This window comes from Hippoglossus stenolepis, chromosome 17, assembly GCF_022539355.2.
Source record: "Hippoglossus stenolepis isolate QCI-W04-F060 chromosome 17, HSTE1.2, whole genome shotgun sequence".
NCBI classification, from domain to species: Eukaryota; Metazoa; Chordata; class Actinopteri; order Pleuronectiformes; family Pleuronectidae; genus Hippoglossus; species Hippoglossus stenolepis.
In genome coordinates this window covers 7,431,470-7,453,228 of record NC_061499.1, presented here as the reverse complement: position 1 = coordinate 7,453,228, position 21,759 = coordinate 7,431,470, and the positions used below count along the sequence as shown (strand labels likewise).

The 21,759-nt window shown below is 40.9% G+C and overlaps 3 protein-coding genes across 3 annotated transcripts; 2 read left to right on the top strand and 1 right to left on the bottom strand.

Moving 5' to 3' along the window:
- Positions 1-384: 384 nt before the first annotated feature.
- Positions 385-7,395, bottom strand: LOC118124371 (IgGFc-binding protein). The gene is made up of 12 exons (XM_035182048.2): positions 7,357-7,395; positions 7,053-7,103; positions 5,393-6,643; positions 4,707-5,053; positions 4,031-4,613; positions 3,355-3,935; positions 2,716-3,261; positions 2,030-2,594; positions 1,606-1,805; positions 1,116-1,490; positions 664-935; positions 385-530 (listed from the first exon to the last, which is right to left on the bottom strand). Exons 2-12 carry the CDS (start codon positions 7,093-7,095, stop codon positions 521-523), a joined length of 4,773 nt encoding a protein of 1,590 aa, XP_035037939.1. The 5' UTR covers positions 7,096-7,103; positions 7,357-7,395; the 3' UTR covers positions 385-520.
- A 1,742-nt stretch (positions 7,396-9,137) lies between these two features.
- ecm1a (extracellular matrix protein 1a) lies at positions 9,138-11,193 on the top strand. The gene is made up of 3 exons (XM_035182921.2): positions 9,138-9,321; positions 9,711-9,967; positions 10,502-11,193. The coding sequence occupies exons 1-3, from the start codon at positions 9,249-9,251 to the stop codon at positions 10,703-10,705; spliced, it is 534 nt and encodes a 177-aa protein (XP_035038812.1). The 5' UTR covers positions 9,138-9,248; the 3' UTR covers positions 10,706-11,193.
- Positions 11,194-11,488: 295 nt separating this feature from the next.
- On the top strand, positions 11,489-21,585 carry LOC118124780 (phosphatidylinositol 4-phosphate 5-kinase type-1 alpha). The gene is made up of 16 exons (XM_035182914.2): positions 11,489-11,642; positions 12,012-12,158; positions 14,566-14,600; positions 14,807-14,893; positions 15,043-15,173; positions 15,331-15,448; positions 15,604-15,756; positions 16,140-16,439; positions 16,587-16,795; positions 16,909-16,992; positions 17,321-17,369; positions 17,455-17,539; positions 17,625-17,792; positions 17,957-18,182; positions 18,575-18,662; positions 18,759-21,585. The coding sequence occupies exons 2-16, from the start codon at positions 12,110-12,112 to the stop codon at positions 18,762-18,764; spliced, it is 1,788 nt and encodes a 595-aa protein (XP_035038805.1). The 5' UTR covers positions 11,489-11,642; positions 12,012-12,109; the 3' UTR covers positions 18,765-21,585.
- Positions 21,586-21,759: the final 174 nt, after the last annotated feature.

The following is a 21,759-nucleotide window of genomic DNA, read 5'->3' as shown; positions in this document are numbered from 1 at the left end:
AGCTTCCAGGACACTTTCATCACAATGTGCACAACAGACTCTCTTTCAGTCACATGAGCAAACACAGTAAAATAAATCTGCCATTATACTTTCTGGATTTGCAGCCATATACATGAGGCAAGGTGACAACTGTTTAACATTTAATAATTGATTTATTACACGTGGTAAGCAGATATAATATATAAGTCAACTTATAGATGCAATGTATTTACTGTAACTCCTTGTGTGGGTGACTGATTTAAAACAGATAGTAAATGGCAATAGAGTAAAACCTACTGTAATTATATTTGATATAATGGATGGTACATAAAGTAACTCACTACCAAGGTCAGTTGAATTTTGTCTGTGTGACGTTGAGGAAAGTTTTTACAGCAGGAAAAAAAATGATGATGCAAAATGTTCAAGTTTATTATGTGGTTATTTGACAAAAATTAAACATGAAGAACACACTTCAGTCTTGATTTGAATTTACTGCAGATGATACTGTTGCATTGATCTCTCAGTGACGATGCATGTTCCATCACAGCCCACTGCAAAAAAAAGAATAGAAATTAATTAAATTGGTGTGAATATACAGATCTACAACAACTGTATTCAAAATATGATTAATGTTGAAAATGTTGATCTCGGGGCGCGGCCTGACCCAGCGTCTATCCTACTCACCAGGTAGGGAAGTCTTGTGCAGGAAACTGGGCCATGTGGTCCTGCATCGTTCCCACAGAGAAGAGCATGATGTCTCTGAAGGGGAGGAGCTTGCCACATGCTCCGCACACGTTTGCCGCCATGCTGTCACTCACGGTCACAATGATCTCCTTGGTGTAGCTGAATTGCAGCTTGAAGGTCGACAGCTGCTCGACGAGTATGGCTCGGCCGGTGGATCTCACAGAGATGTCGTTTCTCGGGCGGCTGGGGGAAGTCCCCTTTTTACCGTTTACCTGTGAAACAGCATCAGAGACAGATTTCATTGTAAAAGCGATCTTCTGACTCAACCTTCAGGTTCAATCAATACATTTGAGAGAGGCTTCAGCTTTTTTTGTCCACCTCTCGAAATGAGAACAAAGTAATGTGACTAAGCATTTCCCAAAATCATGAACGACGCCTTTAAATATACTCACCCAGATCTCCTGTTTGTCGGTGACGGTGATGCTCAGATCGTTAAAGTAGAGGTAAATAGCAACAACGCTCCTCACACCGGACATTCTACATTCTTGGAACATCACCACAACCCTGAACCAGTCAACCGCCGATTTGTTGCAGTGTGTGATGATCTCATAAGCTCCCATAACAGAGATGGCACCGGTCTTGCCACTGAAAAGAGTAATGGATCCTCCGGTCTCCACTCGACACTGTTTGGGATGGCAGCCGAGGATATGGTTCTCGCCCCGGCATTTCTCTGTAGCATTGCACGAAATGTCCTCGCACTTCACTTCACCAGATGCCGTACAGACACAGCGCTGATGGCAGTTGTCAGTTACGATAGACTCACCAATCTAAGGAGGAGAGTAAAACTGTTATCATAGTACAGACAAATATTTCTGGGGGAGACTCTCAAAGCAGAAGGGATGTTAAGTATTTTGTCAAAGTGAGGACTGAGGGCTACTTCACCTTGAAGGTACGTCCTTCGTGGAAACAACTGCAATCCTTTTGGGCAACACAGCCAGTCCCATTGAAATAGTAGCCCTCTTTACAGGTGCAGCCCTCTCTGCAAGTGGTGGGGCAGGTCATGCTTGCGGTGAGACCGGGGCATGGATAGGCACAGGCTCCGCTGCAGATGCTGTAGTGACTGTGTTCAGAGCACTGAGCAGCTACAAAAGAAAGGATGATCATTCATGGAGCAATAGCATCACATTAATTACCTGATAAAGAGACCACTTAACAGCATGCATCTCTATCTAAACTGGTGCAACTACACAATTTGCCTATACATAAAATGTTAATGTTTTTTCTACATCCACTAGCTTGATGTTTTCTTGATCGCCTTTGTTGGCTGACAAGGCCAACGATCATCGATTGAATCAACAATACTTACGGCAGAAATCAGGCGTCCTCCAGTTGTCCAGCTTTACTTTGAGAGTCTGACAGTCCCTCACGTATGCTGAGATGCTGTTGCAGAGCACAGTGCGATCTCCCTGGCTCATACAGACGTCATAGACACAATCTCTGTAGTAATACTCAGGACTGAGTTTGCTGTGGCATGCAGCAAAGGTACCATTAGGATCGCGGATTCTTCCACAATCATTCTCATAGATTTTCTTTTGAGCATGGTTGCATTTCGGGCACTGGTCCCCACTGCAGCCGTCCTCACATACCACCCCTGGAGTGGGCTTTTTCCACGCTGCTCCAAAGGTTTTTACATCCTTGGTCATTTTTCCATTCGGCAGCTGAAACGAATTGGTCTTGTTCTCATAACTGCCGCACAGACCACAGGTTTTGTTTATGAGGTTTGCAGGTATAATGATTTCAATTTTGTAGATCATATCGTAGGTCACTTTCAGGCCAAAGTCAACCACGATAGCATAGGCAAAGCCTTCTTGGAAGACTTTCACTTGTCCATCATTGAGGTTAAATGGAATGTTTGTCAAGATGTCATCCACCTTGAACACAAAGAATGCAGAAAAAAGATTATATGTTGCTGAGCTATCAATACAAAATGATTACAATGAAGGAACAGAGTGACATTAAATGAATTAACAATCTCTAAACAATATTACTAACCATGAGCGATTGAAGTTGATTCCTTCGGAGGATCAGGGTGTGACCGTACACCTCCACAGCAACAAGAGTGGCTACAGCCAAATTAGGTTTGTCTGTCATTGTCCATTTCTCATTCTCCACAACCACAGAGAAATTGTGGTGATGCGATTTTTCCTGAAGGCACAATTTAGCTGCGGTGTAGGAGCACGTGCCTTGGAAGTCAAAATAATGTTGTTTGAAGTTTTTGTAATGCGGATCACCTGAGATCGTGCAGGTTGCTGATTCCTGACATGACCGATCATTCTCCCTCCAACTTTTTCCTAGTTCGTCTGCAGACACTGCCCGTGTACCATTTTTCAACCGTAGGTCATCTTTGGGGTTGGTATTATAATTCCCACACAGGCCACACATTGCGCCGGCATATGTACTGGGCACTTTGACTTGTACTGTTGAATTCCAGTTATAAGAGACGTGCACCCCGAACTTTGTCTGGATCTCAGCATGGTCATCAAACTGGCGAACTGTTACATTGCCTCTAAAGGGTAAGCTGGTATTTTTTCCATTTATCTGCAGCAAGAGAGGGTTTAATTTAAAATGTGACATATTATCAGCTTTTAAAAAACAGCCATTCTAAGATAAATTTGCTACATTGCAACTCACCAGAACGGAGTCTTTGATCCCTCTCGTGATGACAATGGAGCTGCCATGAATGTTGACCTCCACCAATGTTGCACCAGAGTCAACTATTTGCACAAGAACTCGAAACTGTTGCAGGGACGGATCTTTCACGCAGACCCCAGCCAGCTCGTACACACAGGTGCCGTTAAAGTTGTAATCGTACCTATCAAAGGTCTCGATGTGAGGTCCGGCCGTCATGTTGCACTCAGAATAAGACACTGGTTGACATCCAAGAAGTTGATCAACCATCTTGCACTGAAAGCCCTGCTGACAACCCGGTGTCTCACACTTAACTTGCTTGGTATGTTGATCGCATGTGCATTTCTCAGTACAGTTGTCAGTAAAGAAAGAGCCTTCAGCTTCTATATAGAAGCCTTTGTACGAGCAGCCACACTGGGCTTTTGGGACACACGCAGTGCCACTCAGCAGGAAGCCCTCGTCACAGACACAGGTCTCCACACAGTTTTCTTTGCAGTTTTTGACAGCATCTGGGTTTTCACAGGTGGCAGGGCAGGCGTTCCCACAGAACTCATAATGGCTGTTCTCTGCGCATCGTGGTTCAGCTATTTCAGACAAAATTACAATATATTACCATCACAGGATAAGTGTGAAACTCAAACAGCTGATATCTTCAAGTATATTCAATGGAGTTACTCACGGCAACGTGCAAGGTGCCGCCAGTCATAGATTTTAACGCCCGCTCTCTGACAGGAATCAGCGTACACTTGCAAGGTGTCACACATGAAGTTCGTCATCCCCTCACCCATGCAAACATCATACATACACATCTCATGAAGGACTTTGGAGTCAAGGACAGCATTGCAATCGCTGAGTGGTCCATCCATGACCGTGGTAAGCAAGCTGCAGAAGAGTTTGTCTTTAATGCGTCCCAAGAAGCTGTGGTTTTCACAGGTCTCACAATTGCCCGGGCATTCATCTCGACACTGGGAATCATGTGGCCCATCAGTAACCTTCCAGCTCTTGCCAAAGGTCACTACATTGTTGGTCTGTGAGCCGGTAGAAGTCACAAAGTCATCCTCCTTTTTGGTGTTGAAGTTGCCACACATGCCACACACCTTGCCAGAAAATGTGCCCGGCAGGCTAATGACAAGATACTCCTTCCAGTCATACTGCACTGTCAGGCCAAAATCTGTCTCCACAACGACAGACAAGCCGCTCTGGGATAACTTCACCTTGCCATTGCCCAGGTTGATAGGGAGATTCCACATTGTGTAGTTCATCTAAGGCAGATTCAGATGTTTTTGAATTAATTGACTGATTCACTTAATTCCTTAAAAAATATGAGCAGTAATATTTGTTCTGATCTTACTCACCTGGACAAGGCCAAACTCCGATCGCACGAGAGCCATAGTGTACCCATGGACCTTAATGATCACTTTGCCGATGAATGTGACCTCTGAACCGGTACGTTTAGTATTCTGCGCATCAACCTCAAAAGCTGGAAGGTTTTCCCCAGCATGGCAGTTCTTGACCATTGTGTAGGTGCAGTTGCCCATGAAGTTGTAGTAGGAGCCATCGAATGTGCGATAGTGAGGATCCCCCATGGCCCAGCAGGTACCTGCTTTGACGGCGGGTGGTTTTTTGAAACATATTGGGGAGTTTCTGCTCATCTTGCACACTTCGTCTTCAGGACACTTCATAGTGCTGCAGTCACGTTTCTCTGACACAATGCAAGAGTTGGAGAGGACACACAAACCATTTCATTCTTAGTTTACAGCACAGCAGCATTACTATTAGTTATAAGTTATGTGACTCTGTAGTGCACTGTGCTATTGCTTGGCTCTACTATGCTCTTCGTACAAATATATACTATTCTATACTTTACTATACCACGTTAAGCTATACTACACTATGCTTTACAATACAAGACAACTATACTATAACAATCCAACTACTATAATAACCGTGCTTAATGGTAGGCTTTGTTTTTCCTTAATGTCGCACACTATGTTATGCTGTATTTCATATTACAGTATATTTTGACTGACTCTCTCCTTACCTGCTGTTTCGCCAGATGCAGGGGATCCATACCCATTAGCAGAAGCAACACCTAAACTGTAGACACCAAAGGGGGAGCTGGGGTGAGATATCTGATAGAAGGTTGCCCCGGTGCTATATTGCATCTCAGCCCAGGAGAAATCAGTCCCATCTACTTTATGCCAGTCAAAGTTTTCAGACTTGGGCTTTGGATCAATTTTGATGTCAGCCAGGTCTTTGTTCCGAGCCACAGCTATAATTGAGTTGTAAAAATCACCCTGTCCCTGCAGGGCGTAGGAAGTGCTAAAATGAATTGTGGGCAGTATAGTCATCAGGAAGGGATCAGCACGATCAAAGAAGTCAATAGGACCCCCGTTGAATTCAAATAGGACCTGGACACCCTTGTCGGATGTCAGATATATAGCATTTGGCCAATATGATTTTATCTCATGAGTTTCTCCTGCATGCATTGTGTAATACTGGACTCTCCCATTAATACTCATGCTAATTTTGGTGGGCTCGGATGCTTGGACGTAAACACTGTCATATTGATTGGTAAACTTGTTATGATAAGGCAGGGGTGCGATGATGAATTCTTTCCCCCAGCTGTACACAGGAAGAAGTTGTTCGTAGACGTGGTTGCAAGAGGTGAATTTCTGAACACAGCCATGTCCCGAGGAGACGGCAACAGGAAGACGCGAGACCACTTTCGTGCCACTCAGGTTTTCTAGGCTCTGAATCTGAACAGCCTCAAACGCCTCGAGCTTTATGGTCATCGCACTTCCTCTAGTGTAATATTTCCCCAGGAATCTGACTGAGCCCTGAAGGGAAATCTCAACTGTGTTGGGCTCCTTGTGGTTGGTGATGGAAAATTCTTTAATGCCGTCACTCTCGTCGCCGATGGGAGTGAATATGTAGTACTCAGTCCCCCAGTCCTTTACTGGGTAAACCACAGAGGTGTCTGCTGTGTACTGCTTGAAGTTGAGTGACGTCACACTGACATCTTGGCTCGCCTCAATCAGCACAGTCTGATGGGACTTTTTGCTGCCCTTCATCTCTACGCTGTCAGGAAGCTTGAAGGAGAAGCTCTTGCCGGGCTCAATTTCCTCCACTTTGACCTCACCCTCGGCCGTCACCTTGACCTTGGTGCGGCCTTGGGAAGAAGGCAGAGCTGCAACTTCAACAGAGAAACGAGTATCCTTACCATCACCCCCAAGGTTTTGCATGAATGATGTGGCAAACTCTCTTCCTGCTGGTAAAGCAGAGCAGAGCCCTGCAATAAAACAAGGATGAAAAGCAGGCAGTGAGGAATCCAAAAGTATAAAATCACTATTGGTCAATAAATGGAAGCGATTAAAGAGTTACTCTAGATATTTCAGTTAATTAATAGTAAGAACAAAAGACAATGACAAGTAAAAGTAAAATAATTTCTTAAAAATGCATTAACACTGAAATATACTGTATGAATGGACTCTTTCAGAATAAGAAAAAGAGGACCAAGAGTGAATGGACTTAATTACTTTCTGCCACTGTTATATACGATAAAAAACATTTTTTAAGTAAAACGTGATATTCAACATGTGGGAATTTTACATGAGCATTTATCAAAAAAGATTTCTAGGAAAGTTTTTGGGTATTTCCAGACGTTTAAGGCATCTATTTGACTTATTTTGTTGACTTACCAATCACCACTAAACCCACGGGAAAGTAGGCCAGCCCTTTCATTGTTACACCTGAAATAATGCAAACACAGAACCAGAATTAACCACGATATGCAAACACACAGACACACAAACATTTGGGGGACAATTGTCAGGGTTTGTGGAGCAGTTGGACCCAAGATGCAGAGACACAGATGTTTCAACAAGAAGTGTCCTTTTAATGGCAAAATATCTTAACAGAAAAAAAAACAACTAAACAGAGAGATCTCAAAAAGCCTAAACTGAAAAAACATAGAGCACACTGGGGAAAACACTAGGAACTCACGAGAGATGGAGATGATACAGAGGAATGACAAGCACAAGAGACGAGGCATAAATGACAATGAACCAACGGAAGCACAGAGACTTATATACACAGGGAAGGCAGGGGCAATTGAACACAGGTGGAACACATGAGGACTGGTGCATCTAATTTCATTTACAAGAAGCAGAGTTAGTGATTTCTGGTACATCTTCGCAAACCTTCCAACGTGCGTGGAGAAGAGAAACATCTAGAAACTCCAACAACACGTGTAAAAGGTGTCGGTGGAGTTTTGACATATTCAGACTTATAAGCATCACTAGTCGACTAACACCCATGACATGATAAATAAAGTTCACCAGTTTGCTTCAACGCCGCTAAAATTTAAGCCACTGACTGATTTCTACCATTTGCCGATGTTTGTTATAATAAATTATTAAAACGCCTTAAAAATCCTTATAGTTATAATATTTTTAAAAAGTTCTTACCTGAACCAAATTAAAGTGGGATGTGGATACGCGGCCTCTCGACTGACACCCTTTTTATTTGCTGCGGTGTCGCCGGGTAAGCCAATCAGGGAGAAGGTATCACCTGCCTGCACAGATGCCAAGATACCAACTGACTAATCACATGTCAAAACTTTGCATGAGGATATATATCTTGTTAGGTAACAGAAAATGTCAACATGTCAAGCTCTTGCTTGGATCATGGAATTTATTGTTATCTGACAAATATCAAAGTGAAGTATTATCTTCTGACCTGACGATGACAGTTAATTAAATGCATATTTAATGTGTAGAACCATGTTTAGCTCAAGTTCAGACTAAAGTTTTACTTATATGAAACTAATGGGTCAGAGATATTTATCAGGTGTAGAAGAATGTGAGCAACAGGTGATTTTATTGAACCCTCGGGGTTTGGATTTTTCCTTCTAGACACTAAAAATCAATTCTGAGGGCCAAATCATGAAAACACACTGAGTCACACTCTGTCCTTATTGTCCAAGGACTGTGGACACAAGTTAAAACAATAGAATCATATATGAGTTACTTTGGAGCAGCACCTTTACATTAGGTGAGAATGATTTAAATGTAATGAGTCTGTGTTTGGCAGCTGCAGAATAGGTTTGTGATAAAGCTGCACATATCAAGGGTGGTGAACATTTCATACCCTGAGGACACACCTGAAAAACCTCCTGCAACACAAAACAGAACAATCAAATATCAACAAGCACTTATTCTAAATGTGGAAATAACTTGATAGTACACAATAAAAGAAAATTAACATGCTTCTTATAAGGGCTGGGGAGAACAGTAACAGATTAACTCAACAGATTCAATGAATCAACATGAGTTAAACAGAACAATGCTGACAGCAGGAATGATTGTGTGAGAGTTGTTTGAATTTTAAGGGAGGGAAAAACAATGAAAGTGATTCACTGACATCGAGTGAGTGCAACCATCATGCTCATGTGCAGAAAGTCACAACATCACGAGATGTTTGGAGAGTGTGAACCATCCTCTTTGATAACAGGATGCACACTCAGACAGTTTTTGAAGGAGTTAACCGAAAGCCATGTAAAGTTTTGGGGGAAAGAAAACACACAGGTTTTAATAAACAGGTCAGTGCCACGATAAAATATTTCACTGTCAGCTTTGGTTTCTCATTCCACCAGCATTCAAGTGTTTTTCAAGGCCTTGGGAACTTTCAGTAATAGTTTGGTATGTTGCACATGTCAGCAGATATCAGAGATCAAACTCATTTTCCAACTTATCTCCACCCCCACTTCCAAGCATTTCACACACACACTCACTCCCCTCGCCCATATATACTGGTTTCTGATCCGGTCACATCACTGGAGAGGATACCGGAGAGAAATCTGCCTTTTGAAAATCCTACCACACCGCCGTGCAGCCATGACTTCAGCTGGAGGACTCACAGGACTTTGGATGTTGGCTTTTCTGACTCTTCATGGTGCAAATTTTGGAGGTAATTTTAGGTTCTTTGAGTATTTACACTTGATGGCTTTGTGTCACGCTGGCTGCCTGGATACCAAGTTACCAGCTGATTACTTGTCTCTGCATGAGGGCATTTATCTTGTTAGGTGCCAAGAAAATGTCAACGTGTCAAGATCTTGTTCACGGCTTGAATGAAGGTGCATTTTTGTTTTTTATGAAGTTATTCATGAGCTGTGGAGGAATGGATTCATATATGATCCATATATCTCGGGTCACGACCTGTCTTTATTGTCCAAGAACCATGGATACAAGTTAAAGCATTAACAAATGTTGCTGGTAACTTCTTCTAGATTCAATCAGTATTTATACTCGATATATTCTTCCAATTAAAATGATGTTAACCTCTGTGTATTTCCACAGAAACCCAAAGACGGCCCCTCAATGAGATTGACGTTCCTTTCCCACCCGCCCGTCCCACGGCCCAAAACCTGGCTGCCATTTGCCATCAGGGTCAGGGTCGACCCAGGTACCCGGCAGGCTTCTTCCCAAGATCCGGCAGTAGCCACTACCAACGCCGTGGAAACGCCATCAACCGTCTGGAGTCGTGGTACCATTTGTGCTGCAGTGGCCAAGTGGCGCAGCAGAGTCACCAGATCCTGTGCTGTGCCCAACAAGCTGTGAGTGTTTGTGAGGACAATGACAGACAGATGCACGTGTTAAAATACGATTAATGTTTGAGGTGGGGAAACCAGACTTGACTGTCAATATACATACTTTTTTAGATTGAGTAAAATACTAAAATGGTATGCTGTTATACACAGTAATATATTGCATATTCCCGCATATTTTATGTCATAGTCTCCAGAAATTCTCCAAAAACATCTCAACCTTTTATCAAAAAACTGCAACATATTTTTAGCAACTATATCAAACACACAAGACACAGAGAGCTCCTAGTTTTAAATGTTTTTTGTTGTAATATCCAAGAATAAATGTAAAAAAACAAACAAACAACTTGAAACAACAGAAAAAATAAAGATGGATGTAAATGTATGCTATATATAGTATTTTCACACAGAAATTCACCAAAATGACAAGTTTCCTCCACATACATAAAAGCAATAAAGATTTACCTGGGTGAACAAAGAGTACTTTTGTGTGTTTTTCTTTAGCTGAGGTTTTGAGACAATAGTATGTTTTTTTTCTTGCAGTGGAAACAAACTCTGTCTCAGTTCTGTGTGGAGGAATATTCCATCAAGACAATGCCATACGAGTGCTGCAAGGGCAAAGGAGATGCTCGGTGGACGTGCTTCGACAGCAAGCTGCCAAACCCAAACTACAGCCCAACACCAGGCTACACTGCTCCCAGCGTCCCCGAGGAGCCCGGATTCACCTACAACATAAATACTTGCTAAAGTAAAGATTAAAATAATGTGTTTAATCCATTTGGACAAAAATAAAAAAAGTATGGAAGATAATGCTGAGTTTACACTCTTTTCTGCAGGTTTTTGTTTGAGCTGCTCAGAAGAGCTCTTAATAGCTAAACTAAAGATTTCACCTGCTATTTTATGACTGAACACACAACTCTTTACAGTTTGGCAGCTTCAAATAAGAGAAATAATAGTGATTTTGAGACAAAAATTTTCAGATTATTTTCAATCCATTCATGTAATAAAAAGTTCACACATGTAATAAAACACGTGTCCTCTAGGATTCATTGTTGCATGTAATAGGTGAGTGTGTGACAGATCCTGAATGACAAAATCACAAATAAACACTTTTATGTCAATTAAAGTAAATGTAAATGTTGTATTGGAATTTGCTCCAGACTACCCCCCCCGCATTTCTTTTAAAATCTACACTGCACTTTCTGTTTGGCATCAAAATAAAAGTGGGACATACATATACTCTTTTGTGTTTTCCTTCCACGTGATTGTAAGATTCATATAATTTGGGATGTGTGTTGATGTTGTTCTACAAATCTACAAAAATAAAGCCCCAAAAAGTAATGTTTCAACCTGGTTTCAACAAATACATTTAATCATTCTATAATATCTTAAATGAAATAAATGAATAGATGCTATATTTGTTTGGATTGGGGGAAGTGTACACAGTTACATTCTTGGTAGTTTGGAAGGTGATGATAATAACAAGTAGTGTTATTGTGAAGGATTTTTTTAAAAACCGGAAGTGCTGTGCTAGCTCCTGCTAACAGAGCCGGCCACAAAACAGCCGCTTCCGCACTGCTTCCTTGTTTATTAGTTTCAGGAAAAAGGTGTTTTATCCAAATAGAAAAAAACTTGTATTTCCTCTCACAGGAAAACCGAGAGAGGTCCCTCGCAGGTTTCCCGGGTGAGTGAACAGCTTTGTTTGTGTCGTTGCGGGCTCAGTTATCGGGTTAGAAACATCTGGGTTTAAGTTAGAAAAGTTAAAAAAAAGTGGAGTTAGCAGCTAGCTAACGCGCCTCTGTTTGGCTTAATGTCGCAATCCAGACATCCTGGTTGTTGTTGTAGTGGCCTGTTTCAACATGTCCCGCTGCTCGCGCCATTCAACAACACTTCCCTGCCTCCATTAGACAGCACTTTGTTTTTCTAACCCTGGTCAGCTCCTCCATCAGCTCCTCCATCAGCTCAGCAGGTCAACGTGGCTGGAGTCAATATTTGTGGCGTGAAGTCATCAGGACTGGTTTGAGTTGACGAGCTTTACACTTTGTCCTCGCAGGCCTCCTCCCACCCAACCCGAAGTCTTCTCTCTGCCGAGGAGACACTGGAGATCTGAGCTTCACCTTGAACTAGTGTTGAGTTCAGTGACTGCTCTGAATGGCCACAGCTGCAGAGGAGCCTCCAGGGCTGCAGGGCCAAGCTGGCAGTGAGTACTTTGTTTTTAATCACTCCCTCTATCTACCACCTGGATGGTGTAGATCAGATGGTTTTTAAATCAGAAGTTGGTTTACCTAACTCACTTATACAGATCAGTGGTGGAGAGAAACTAAGTTCCAGTTAAAGGTTCAGTGTGGAGGATTTGGTGGTGAAGTTGCAGCTGAACACACCCTCACCTCACCCTCCCCTTCCAAACATGAACGAGAACCTGTGGCATTCTACAGTGAAGAAAACAACAATTCTTACTATTTAGATTATTACACATTAGTGAAAACACCACTAGGATGATTTTACATTCAATTTCTGCCAATAGATCCCTTTCACCTAAATCCTACACACAAGGTACTTGTACTTGAGTGTTCTCATTTTATGATACTTTTCTACTTTACTAAATTCCGTAGAGAAATATTGTACTTTTTCCTCCACTACATTCACCCAAGAACTGTTTCAAGTTACTTAATCAACTAGCAAAAACTAATAAAGCAAAATATTTTCCTATCAACAAGCATTAACAGTAAAATGCTAGTAACACATTAATGTCATAATAATCAAATGTCATCACAGTCACAGGCGACATGGTCCTTTTACTTTCGGTCCATTTTCCTGATTATGCTAACACACTTTTACTGAGATAACACTGTCAATGTTGTAGTTTTACTTGTAGTTTTTTGTTTTACCAGAGCCTAACCGATTTATATCTCTTGGCTGATGATATCGGCCGATAGGAGCCTTTTACAGACAACAGTATCAGACATGTTGGTTTCAGTCTTTATGTCTGCTAGTATGCGCAAACATAAAAACAAATATATTTTACTAAATAAACGATGCAGAAAAGATGGGCATTTATTTTTACATTTGAAGTAAAACATGTTTATTTTGTTAATTCGAGTTCTATATATTTTCTTGTAGTTATTATCTGTTTTCTTATTGGTCGGACTCAAATTATTGCAGTGTGGTATTTGTACTTTTACTTGAGTAAATAATCTGAAGACTCCATCCGGCACTGACACAGGTACACAAACATTGACTAACTTTGTGAGGTGATCCTGTTGATGCACATGCTTTCAACAACTGGAGCTTATCACATGGCTAGTGAGAGAGATGATTCACTATTCAAAGTTCAACACACAAAACCTGTGTGTTGTTGGGTGGAGCCTTGTAAATATACAAATGTTTACATACACCCAGTTACCAGTTTATCAGTTTATTATTCCCTTTGTTATTATTTAGTTCTCATTTTATCTTTTTGTTGAAGCTTTAGAGAAATGTTGACTGAATGTAGCGATCGTTTTGGAAGATTAGGTTTGTTGCTCTGTTGTTTAATTATTGTTATATAGTATTTCGTCTACCCTCATTTTTATAAACGGATACATCAGATCAATTTACAACTGAGAGTAAATAAACAGCTAGAAATGGGTTCATTTAAATAAAAGGTTCAGTACAGTACAGAGCAAAGGTTTTAAAGGGACACAGCAGGAATTTCCACCTTTCAGTTTTGCTCCATGTTTCCCTGTGTGTCTTTATTATCTTCAGTTTTGTGCTTATGTGCAAGTAACTACTGTATTTTGACTAATAATTAAAAATACAGTAAGTTGTCAGGTCTACATAATACTGTCCTGGATTTTATTTCATACATTAAACCACTATTTAGTATCCAGCGATTAAGCAATGCAATTTCCTCAAGTCCTCTCTTGGTCAGTCAGAAATCAAAGAAGCTACAAAGAAATACTTTTTATCCCCAGGATAGTTCAAGCTCCAAAGATACATTTACCATTAACCAGTAACGTATTTTTAGAGGCTTTCTGCTCAACACTGAAACTCTACACCCCCCGTTTGTAAAACACTTTTTAAAAGAATGCTAAGATGAGATCATCCTGATGACATCACTGCTACATTATCAGGGTTACATTTTCCATCGTGAAAAAAATCCTCCTGCATTTTCACTGGCTGAACAAACAACTCAACCATTAATAATTGATATAATATATGAGAGTAAATTGAAAAGCAGAGAGTCATCACACACCATTATCTTGTGTTTCTTTTAAGAATGTGTTCCCTAAGAAAAGTTAACTATTCACTCCCAGGGACATAACTTTATGAAAGAGTCTAGCACATGTATTGGTGCTGTATGAACTCACTTTAATTATTGTAGGATTTTATAATGTAATTCCTTCAATTACGTGCAAAGACCGGCAGAGTCAGTTCTGGAGGAGACGGCCCTCTCAGATTTAATGAACATGCTTGTATCAGATTGCACTCTCACGCGTATTATCCTTTCAAGCCTTGTTTGATATCTAATGTGTCCAGCGTGAGAACTTTGAGTTTGTTTGATTCACTCAATTCCCCCTGTGTATTTCTTGTGTAACTTATATGTTTCCTCCGTTTTCTCACTTCAGATTCGACTGGGCCTCGTAAAAATGTGAATCCAGAGGTAAGAAAAAATCAGATTTGTTTAGACGAAAGGCGTAATCCAGTCGATTAGGAAACGCACATTGCATTCATCTTTAGCAGTTTGGAATTTACCGATATTTAGCTGACACATCCTCTTTTCCTTCCTCTTTGAAACTTATTGCTGCAAACTTTCTGTGAATTCGTTTTCTCTTGTAATTCTCCAGTCTGCCATGTTTCTTTTGACAGGGTCCAAGCACGACCATGACTCAGGCCCAGAAAAAAACAATCGGCCATCGTGGAATTGATCCCACCGGAGAGACCACGTACAAGAAGGTGGGAGATCACCTCGACACTGACTTTAAAATGTGCACTGTCAACGTACATTCAGTGAAAGTTAATTGGCTCTGTGACATGCTGAAGATTAATTTTAAACTAAACTTGTCTTTTGATACATGTTAGTTTTTTTTTTCTCTGTCTTCCAGACGACCTCATCGGCCCTGAAAGGTGCTATCCAGTTAGGCATCACTTACACGGTGGGCAGCTTGAGCCAAAAACCTGAGAGAGATGTCCTGCTGCAGGATTTTGAGGTGGTGGAAAGCATCTTCTTCCCTTGGTAAGGATAAGATTACAATGATGAAGTAAGGATACATGAATGTTGAAAAGACGCTGAAATGCCTGTCTCAATACTTACATCTGGATGTCGTGTCTAATTGTCTTGACCTCCTTTGTATGTGGTGTAATCTTGTAACCCCTTTGTCTTTTATTGACAGTGAGGGCAGTAACCTAACACCAGCGCACCACTATGGCGACTTCAGGTTCAAAACATACGCCCCTATCGCTTTTCGCTACTTCAGAGAGATGTTTGGCATCCGGCCTGATGACTACATGGTATTTTTGATTTCTCAGCATGTATTGTGTCTGGAAAGTGTGAAAGTAGGGAAGTGTGACATGACAAAGTAAAGGCACAATACTGATGATTTCTATAGTTTCTTCTCAAGTTTTGTTTTCACACATTTAACCACTGTGCTCTGCTCTGGTTTCAGTATTCTCTGTGTAACGACCCACTGATTGAGCTGTCGAACTCTGGAGCCAGTGGATCTCTTTTTTACGTCTCCAGTGATGATGAATACATCATTAAGACAGTGCAGCACAAAGAGGCTGAATTCTTGCAGAAACTGCTGCCAGGATACTTTATGGTAAGCTCCATTGACCAATTTGAAAAAGTCCTCTTGGCCTTGAAAATTGGTCACGTTGCAACTTAAGTAAAAGTAAATTTACTCAAAGTAGACATACAATTACTTGTGTACAAATATATACATGTCCAGAGATTTCTCTATGTTATCTGCTTGTCTGTGTGTTATGTTCAACATCTAACACATTATTTCTTACTGACTGCATCATTTATATAGGACATCGTGTTTACTCGTGGCTTGGAATATCTACTTATTGAATTAATCTATTCATCAACTATGCACATTTCAGTTTACTTTAGCGGCCGCTCATTTCTCTTTCTAGTCAATGAAACTGACACTTGTTTAATGCTGTTAATATTTTCCCTCCTTCCTCTTTCCACCATTAGAACCTGAACCAGAACAAGCGCACCTTATTACCAAAGTTCTATGGACTCTACTGTGTCCAGGCAGCAGGTAAAAACATACGTATTGCAGTTATGAACAATTTGCTCCCGAGTGCAGTGAAAATGCACCTCAAGTTTGATCTGAAGGGCTCCACCTATAAGCGACGGGCCTCAGCTAAAGAGAAGGGCAAGTCTGTGCCCACATACAAGGACCTGGACTTCATTCAGGACATGCCTGATGCGCTGTTACTGGAGGCGGACAAATACAGTGGTGTTTGCAGGACCATTCAGAGAGACTGTCTGGTGAGAACTAAAGAAAAATGCAACAAGCATGATATTGTTAAATTCATTTTAGATAAAACTCCCAGTCGTACAACAACAATCCACATTTCAAGTTCACCTGTAATTCGGTCACTGGTCTGATTCAACTTCTTCTTAATTTCCTTTCAGCTCTTGCAGAGTTTCAAGATAATGGACTACAGCCTCCTGGTCGGAGTCCACAATGTAGATCTGGCCTGTCGAGAGCAGCTGAGCGAAGAGGCTGGGGCCGCGGCCATGGATCAGCGGAGGCCACTAGGCCAAAAGTCCCTGTACAGCACGGCTATAGAGGCCATCCAGGCCGAGTCGGGGAGCATGGGATCACTGGACACAGAGGACAAGTGAGTGTCAGGGATTCTGTAGCCAGAGAATCACTCTGTGAGGCAACAATCAATTTTGTACAGAGAGGTACGACTGAGGACTAAATTGGATTCCTTTTTGTTTTATTTTACAGAACTGGAGGAATACCAGCAAGGAACTTAAAAGGCGAGAGGCTGCTGGTGTACATTGGTATCATTGACATTTTGCAGTCCTACAGGTAAACAGTAGATACAAGTGGTCTGTCTACAAACTACTCATTCAGTCTTGCACACCTACACAGTGCCAACATAACCCAACAGTAAAAGCAGCATGATAGCAGTGCAGCAGCAGCTGTCCTCCACCTGGGTGACACTGAGATAGTGAATGTGATGCAGTGGAAATGCATCACATTCACTATCTGAGCCAACACCAAGGTCTGTTTGTTCTTTAAATGCAGGTTCGAAGTGGATTTCAGTTGTGAATGTGCCTCGACTGTCAATGTATCATGTCAAACTGCACGTGTCTGACCACCGAACTTCTGCAAGTAATCTGCTGTTGATTTTCAGATTTGCGAAGATGCTTGAGCACTCATGGAAAGCTCTGGTTCACGATGGGGTAAGATTCCTCTGCCAGCCTCAGTTATAGTGTTTTGAATAAAAAAAATGACAGATGTCAACTTGTAATCATTCCTTTCCTTCAGGATACTGTGTCAGTGCACAGACCAGGCTTTTACGCAGAGCGATTTCAGAAGTTCATGTGCAGCGTAGTCTTCAGGAAGATCCCATGTATGTATATACTTAATCTGTCGATGAGCATGCATAGATCATGTCAGTTTCTCTTAATGAACACCTTTCTTTCTCTACTACCCAGTGAAGACCTCCCCATCTAAAAAGCGGCGTGCAGTGACCCATGTTCCTATGAGAAAACCAGCTGGATCTGGGCCTTTTTTCACGTCACAAACCAGCAGCAGCAGCCAGTCAGCTTTCTTCCAACGTCAAGTCAGCTCTGACACCAGAGACGACACTGATGGAGACAATTGTAAATACAGGAAAACAGGGGAACAGTGGGGTTTCAACTGCAGCCAATGAACTAAAATAATGTGCACTGTTAACCACAGAGATTAAGTCTTGCATCATGCATCAGCCTGTGAACTTCTTCTTTCACAACACAGCACTAACAGTTTTTCCGCCCTCTTTGTACAGTCATGCCGTCAGGTCGTCCTGACCTCCTCCCTAAGGCCTCCCCACCCAGCAATGCTGCTGGCAACGCTGCCGATACCACATTCTCCTCGTGCTCCTCCTCCTTGGGAAACCCTGGTTTCACTCCCACAACCCAGCCTGTGACTCACTCCCAAGACACATGCAGGTCAGTCGGAGTGGATTTAAACAGCATGTTGAGTAAAGCTATGCAGCGCAGCACCCCCAAGAGGTAAGAGAGAAAAATGGACATGAAGATTAGTATTTTAGTGAGAGATCCAAAGAAATCACTTGATTTAAAAAGTACTAAACTTTCAAAAAAATATATAGTAATGAAGAAATAAATTTTCCAGTTTTAAGAACCAGGATGTGTTCACGCTTCTATTGGCCGCACCTAACCAGAGTGCGAGTGTTTCAGGTGTATACCTGTTGTAATTGGTACACAGACTGGGAGTTATGGCTGTACAGTATGACACATTGGCAAAAATGTTCCTAAACCAGAACCTCAGGAAGTTCAGCATGAAGTCAGCAGTGCAAAATATTTAAATACGTATCTATTGGCAAATATCAGGAATTAATAAATGAAAATTTTTTTTGATTCACTCCTCTGTTTCTTGTTTTCAGAGCTCCGTCTTCGTCGCTTGAAGAAAGTTTTGATACTGAGGGTGATATCTCTCTCAGTGACGTAACTCTAAACACAAGCAAATGTTCTGTAAGTGGATTTTGTCGAACTTCTCTGGTTTTTCTGTGACACTTTTTACTCACGCCAGGTGGTTTTCTAACCAGGTTCGTTGCTTTTGGTTTGCAGGTATAAATGCGGGGAAAAGAACGAGATTGAAATAAATCCGGAACAAGCTTGGAGGATGTTATGAACATGGATGAAATGTTACAACGCCCCTTGGTGGGATTTGAGGTACCTAAACTGGAAAAGGGGGGGAACAAATGGGATATTTTTGTTAATACTTTTGCACTTTTCCAAATCTCAACATGGGAGGAGCATGTTAGTATCTGGTCATGTTCTGACACTAATAATTGTTGGTATATTAATGCTCTGGTTATTGAATGCTATTCTTCTTCTAATGAAATGAGAAATGCCTCAACCAAAGATGGTTCATGGCACAGATATGCTCAACTAAGCCAATGTACGGTGTAGAGTTTAACTCGAGGATTTATTTGAGAACATGATTTCCTTATTTAATCCCAGTTATTTCATATTCATTATCTAGTTTGGGGAATCGATTCCTCATTTGTATTTACCACATTGTTGCAGAACATCCTAATGCATACCTGACTCTTTACGAGAATAAAGACCAGAATGCTGTTCCTACCATATGTTTGATCCATGTTCATGTTTTTCAATGTACTCTTAATGCAAATTGTGCTGGAAAAGATCTGTGATCCTCAACCTGCAGTTTTTAACGGACCTGTTCTTCTGTCGAGACTGTGATTCCTAAATGTCATCTCTCGTGTTCTGATCAGACTGTTATTTTTACTTTTAAAGGACATTTTTTTAGATACTTCTACACGGTACGATCTGATTTCAGTCTCAGGTTAAGTGTGTAGACGGTTTAATGACCAAATGTGACCCACAAACTGATTCTCGGATGACTGTGGACAAAGTACCACAACAAACAGAGACATTGTGCCTGTCTCATGAATTACCGAGTTTAGTCAGCTAGGAGCGAACTTCGTCTTCTCATTTAGTGGTTGCCATAGTAACTAATGCCTCTGACCAACCCTGGAAAGAGCAGTTAGAAACAAGAGACCGACAACCTCACTAATCAAGTGCCAAAGAGCACAGGACGACTTTATTACAAATTCGCGTTACAATCACTTTGTTTTATTTTCATTATTATGATACCGGAAATGTATGTATTAATAGGAAGTGTTTACAGTACAAACAGTGCCCCACGCTGGCAAACAAATGGTACCAGCAGGGCATAGCTAGTTAGGGGCAGTGCTTAATATTCATCTAACAAACTAACAACTCAAGTGCATATAACAGGGAGACACTGTCATTGATGCACGATACCAGGCATTAAGACAAACCAGCAGCAGTTTCAGATCTGCAGATAAAGACAAGATGCTGATGTTCAGGAAAATAGATAGCTTGAGCAGTTCAGACACAGCTGCCACCTTTAAGCCAGTGAGATTTTAGCTACTGTTGTTTTTAACATCACAACATATGTTCCAGGACAACGTAGAAAGATTAACACAAGTGTTAATGTCAGTTCTCAGTTCTACGACTTAGCAAGTGTCGTCCTAATCTGAGTTTATCTGTCCAAAACAACCAGGGTGGTAAGAGATATAACTGTGCTTCTGGATATTTGATCAATACACTTGGGTGGCACTGCGTTTTTTTCACTATTTACTGTCACCGGCTGCTAAAAGTAAAAAAAACTATGCATTAAGTAAATATATCATGGATTATACACTTGTTACATTCCACTCAAGGCTGCAGATAGCCTAGAGATGAAAAGCCTATACATTTTCACACTGATTTATTAAATATTGCCTTTATTGTTTGATTGTGATTTATACCTCTTCCTCCTTTTTGTATTCATGTGATGTATTTAGTATTTTCTAAACATTACTCACAGTTTTTTTTTTTTTTTTATTACAGTGTTTATAGAAAATGTCTTGTTGAATTTTCCACACAGTAACAGATATTTTCAGCTTGTCTCTTATTAAATTCCCTGTTGTTTATTTGCTGCATGTGATTGGCTTGTCATGTGTCATGTGTACTGTGTCATGTGCACAAGCTCACAGGTGGACCGGTGAACTCATGGTTAACACAGCCGGTTGTGTGAGCATTGTGAGATGGGTTTTCTAGAATCACAAATGTGTTGTGACAACTTAGATTTGTTTTCACTTGGAATATGTGGTGATGGCTGCCTGAGGGTTGAAAAGGAAACAAGGCAAAACTGTTTGTCTGCATTTTTGTAAATTAAAACTGATAGAATTACTGTTGGTGATCTAAAAACTGTTTTGTGCAGTGTTTTGACATGACCTGATGGTTTGGTAACTTTAACCATACTGTGTGTATATGTGAATGAATATACTGTGCAATACTTTACGTGAATTGACAATTTTCCAACTGAGATGTGATAAATAAACATCATTTGGGCATTTTCATTCAACCTTTAAATTGTACGTATGAGTCGTTTTTTTCCCTCTGGCTGACACATGAAACCGTCTCAAAATGCTCACTCCCAACATTGAAAGTGAAACTGTGCCTTATGAATAAACATGCAGCCCATAAACCAAATATGTTCATATTTATCATAGTATTTATTACTACATGTATTTCTCTGGATTCCAAAATGTGTATTAATGGTGGAGATGGATTGAAAATGCACCTTTTCTTAAGCACAACAACCCTGTGACTGAGACATTCAATGTCAAAGTGTAAACACTTTGTGATGATTATGGTTATCTTAACAATTAGGGAATCTTCCTGCATCATTTTCTCATACACTTTTGAATTGCTACGCTATAAATGTGTGCACGTCTGTAAACGGGGACCAGAGCAGTGCCTTTTCACAGATTATGAAATTACACGTTTCCTTGCTCTTTTGGTGGGTGTCATGTTTTTGTACAGTTATACCTGAAGTTATTAAAGAAAAAGAAAACCCGTGCAGCCTTTGTTTGACTATTTTTCCTTATATAGATCTTCAACTTTGTGTGTTTGGTGATAAAGAAATCCAAATTCATTTGTATTGGTGTATTTACGCCATTGAAAGGTTGTACAGATTAATACAAAATTGCAGTTTTTATAAATGTGAGATTTTAACTTTGATTGAATTAAG

What these genes read in the sequence shown, in the direction of transcription:
- ecm1a (XM_035182921.2), top strand. Translation starts at nt 9,249, where the DNA reads ATGACTTCAGCTGGAGGACTCACAGGACTTTGGATGTTGGCTTTTCTG. An exon ending in TCATGGTGCAAATTTTGGAG is followed by an intron (nt 9,322 to 9,710) that starts GTAATTTTAGGT and finishes GTATTTCCACAG; the next exon opens with AAACCCAAAGACGGCCCCTC. An exon ending in TGTGCTGTGCCCAACAAGCT is followed by an intron (nt 9,968 to 10,501) that starts GTGAGTGTTTGT and finishes TTTTTCTTGCAG; the next exon opens with TGGAAACAAACTCTGTCTCA.
- LOC118124780 (XM_035182914.2), top strand. Translation starts at nt 12,110, where the DNA reads ATGGCCACAGCTGCAGAGGAGCCTCCAGGGCTGCAGGGCCAAGCTGGC. An exon ending in GAGAGACCACGTACAAGAAG is followed by an intron (nt 14,894 to 15,042) that starts GTGGGAGATCAC and finishes TCTGTCTTCCAG; the next exon opens with ACGACCTCATCGGCCCTGAA. An exon ending in GACATTTTGCAGTCCTACAG is followed by an intron (nt 16,993 to 17,320) that starts GTAAACAGTAGA and finishes GTTGATTTTCAG; the next exon opens with ATTTGCGAAGATGCTTGAGC.
- LOC118124371 (XM_035182048.2), bottom strand. Translation starts at nt 7,095, where the DNA reads ATGAAAGGGCTGGCCTACTTTCCCGTGGGTTTAGTGGTGATTG. An exon ending in CGGAGTTTGGCCTTGTCCAG is followed by an intron (nt 4,614 to 4,706) that starts GTGAGTAAGATC and finishes AATCTGCCTTAG; the next exon opens with ATGAACTACACAATGTGGAA. An exon ending in GCGGCACCTTGCACGTTGCC is followed by an intron (nt 3,936 to 4,030) that starts GTGAGTAACTCC and finishes TGTCTGAAATAG; the next exon opens with CTGAACCACGATGCGCAGAG.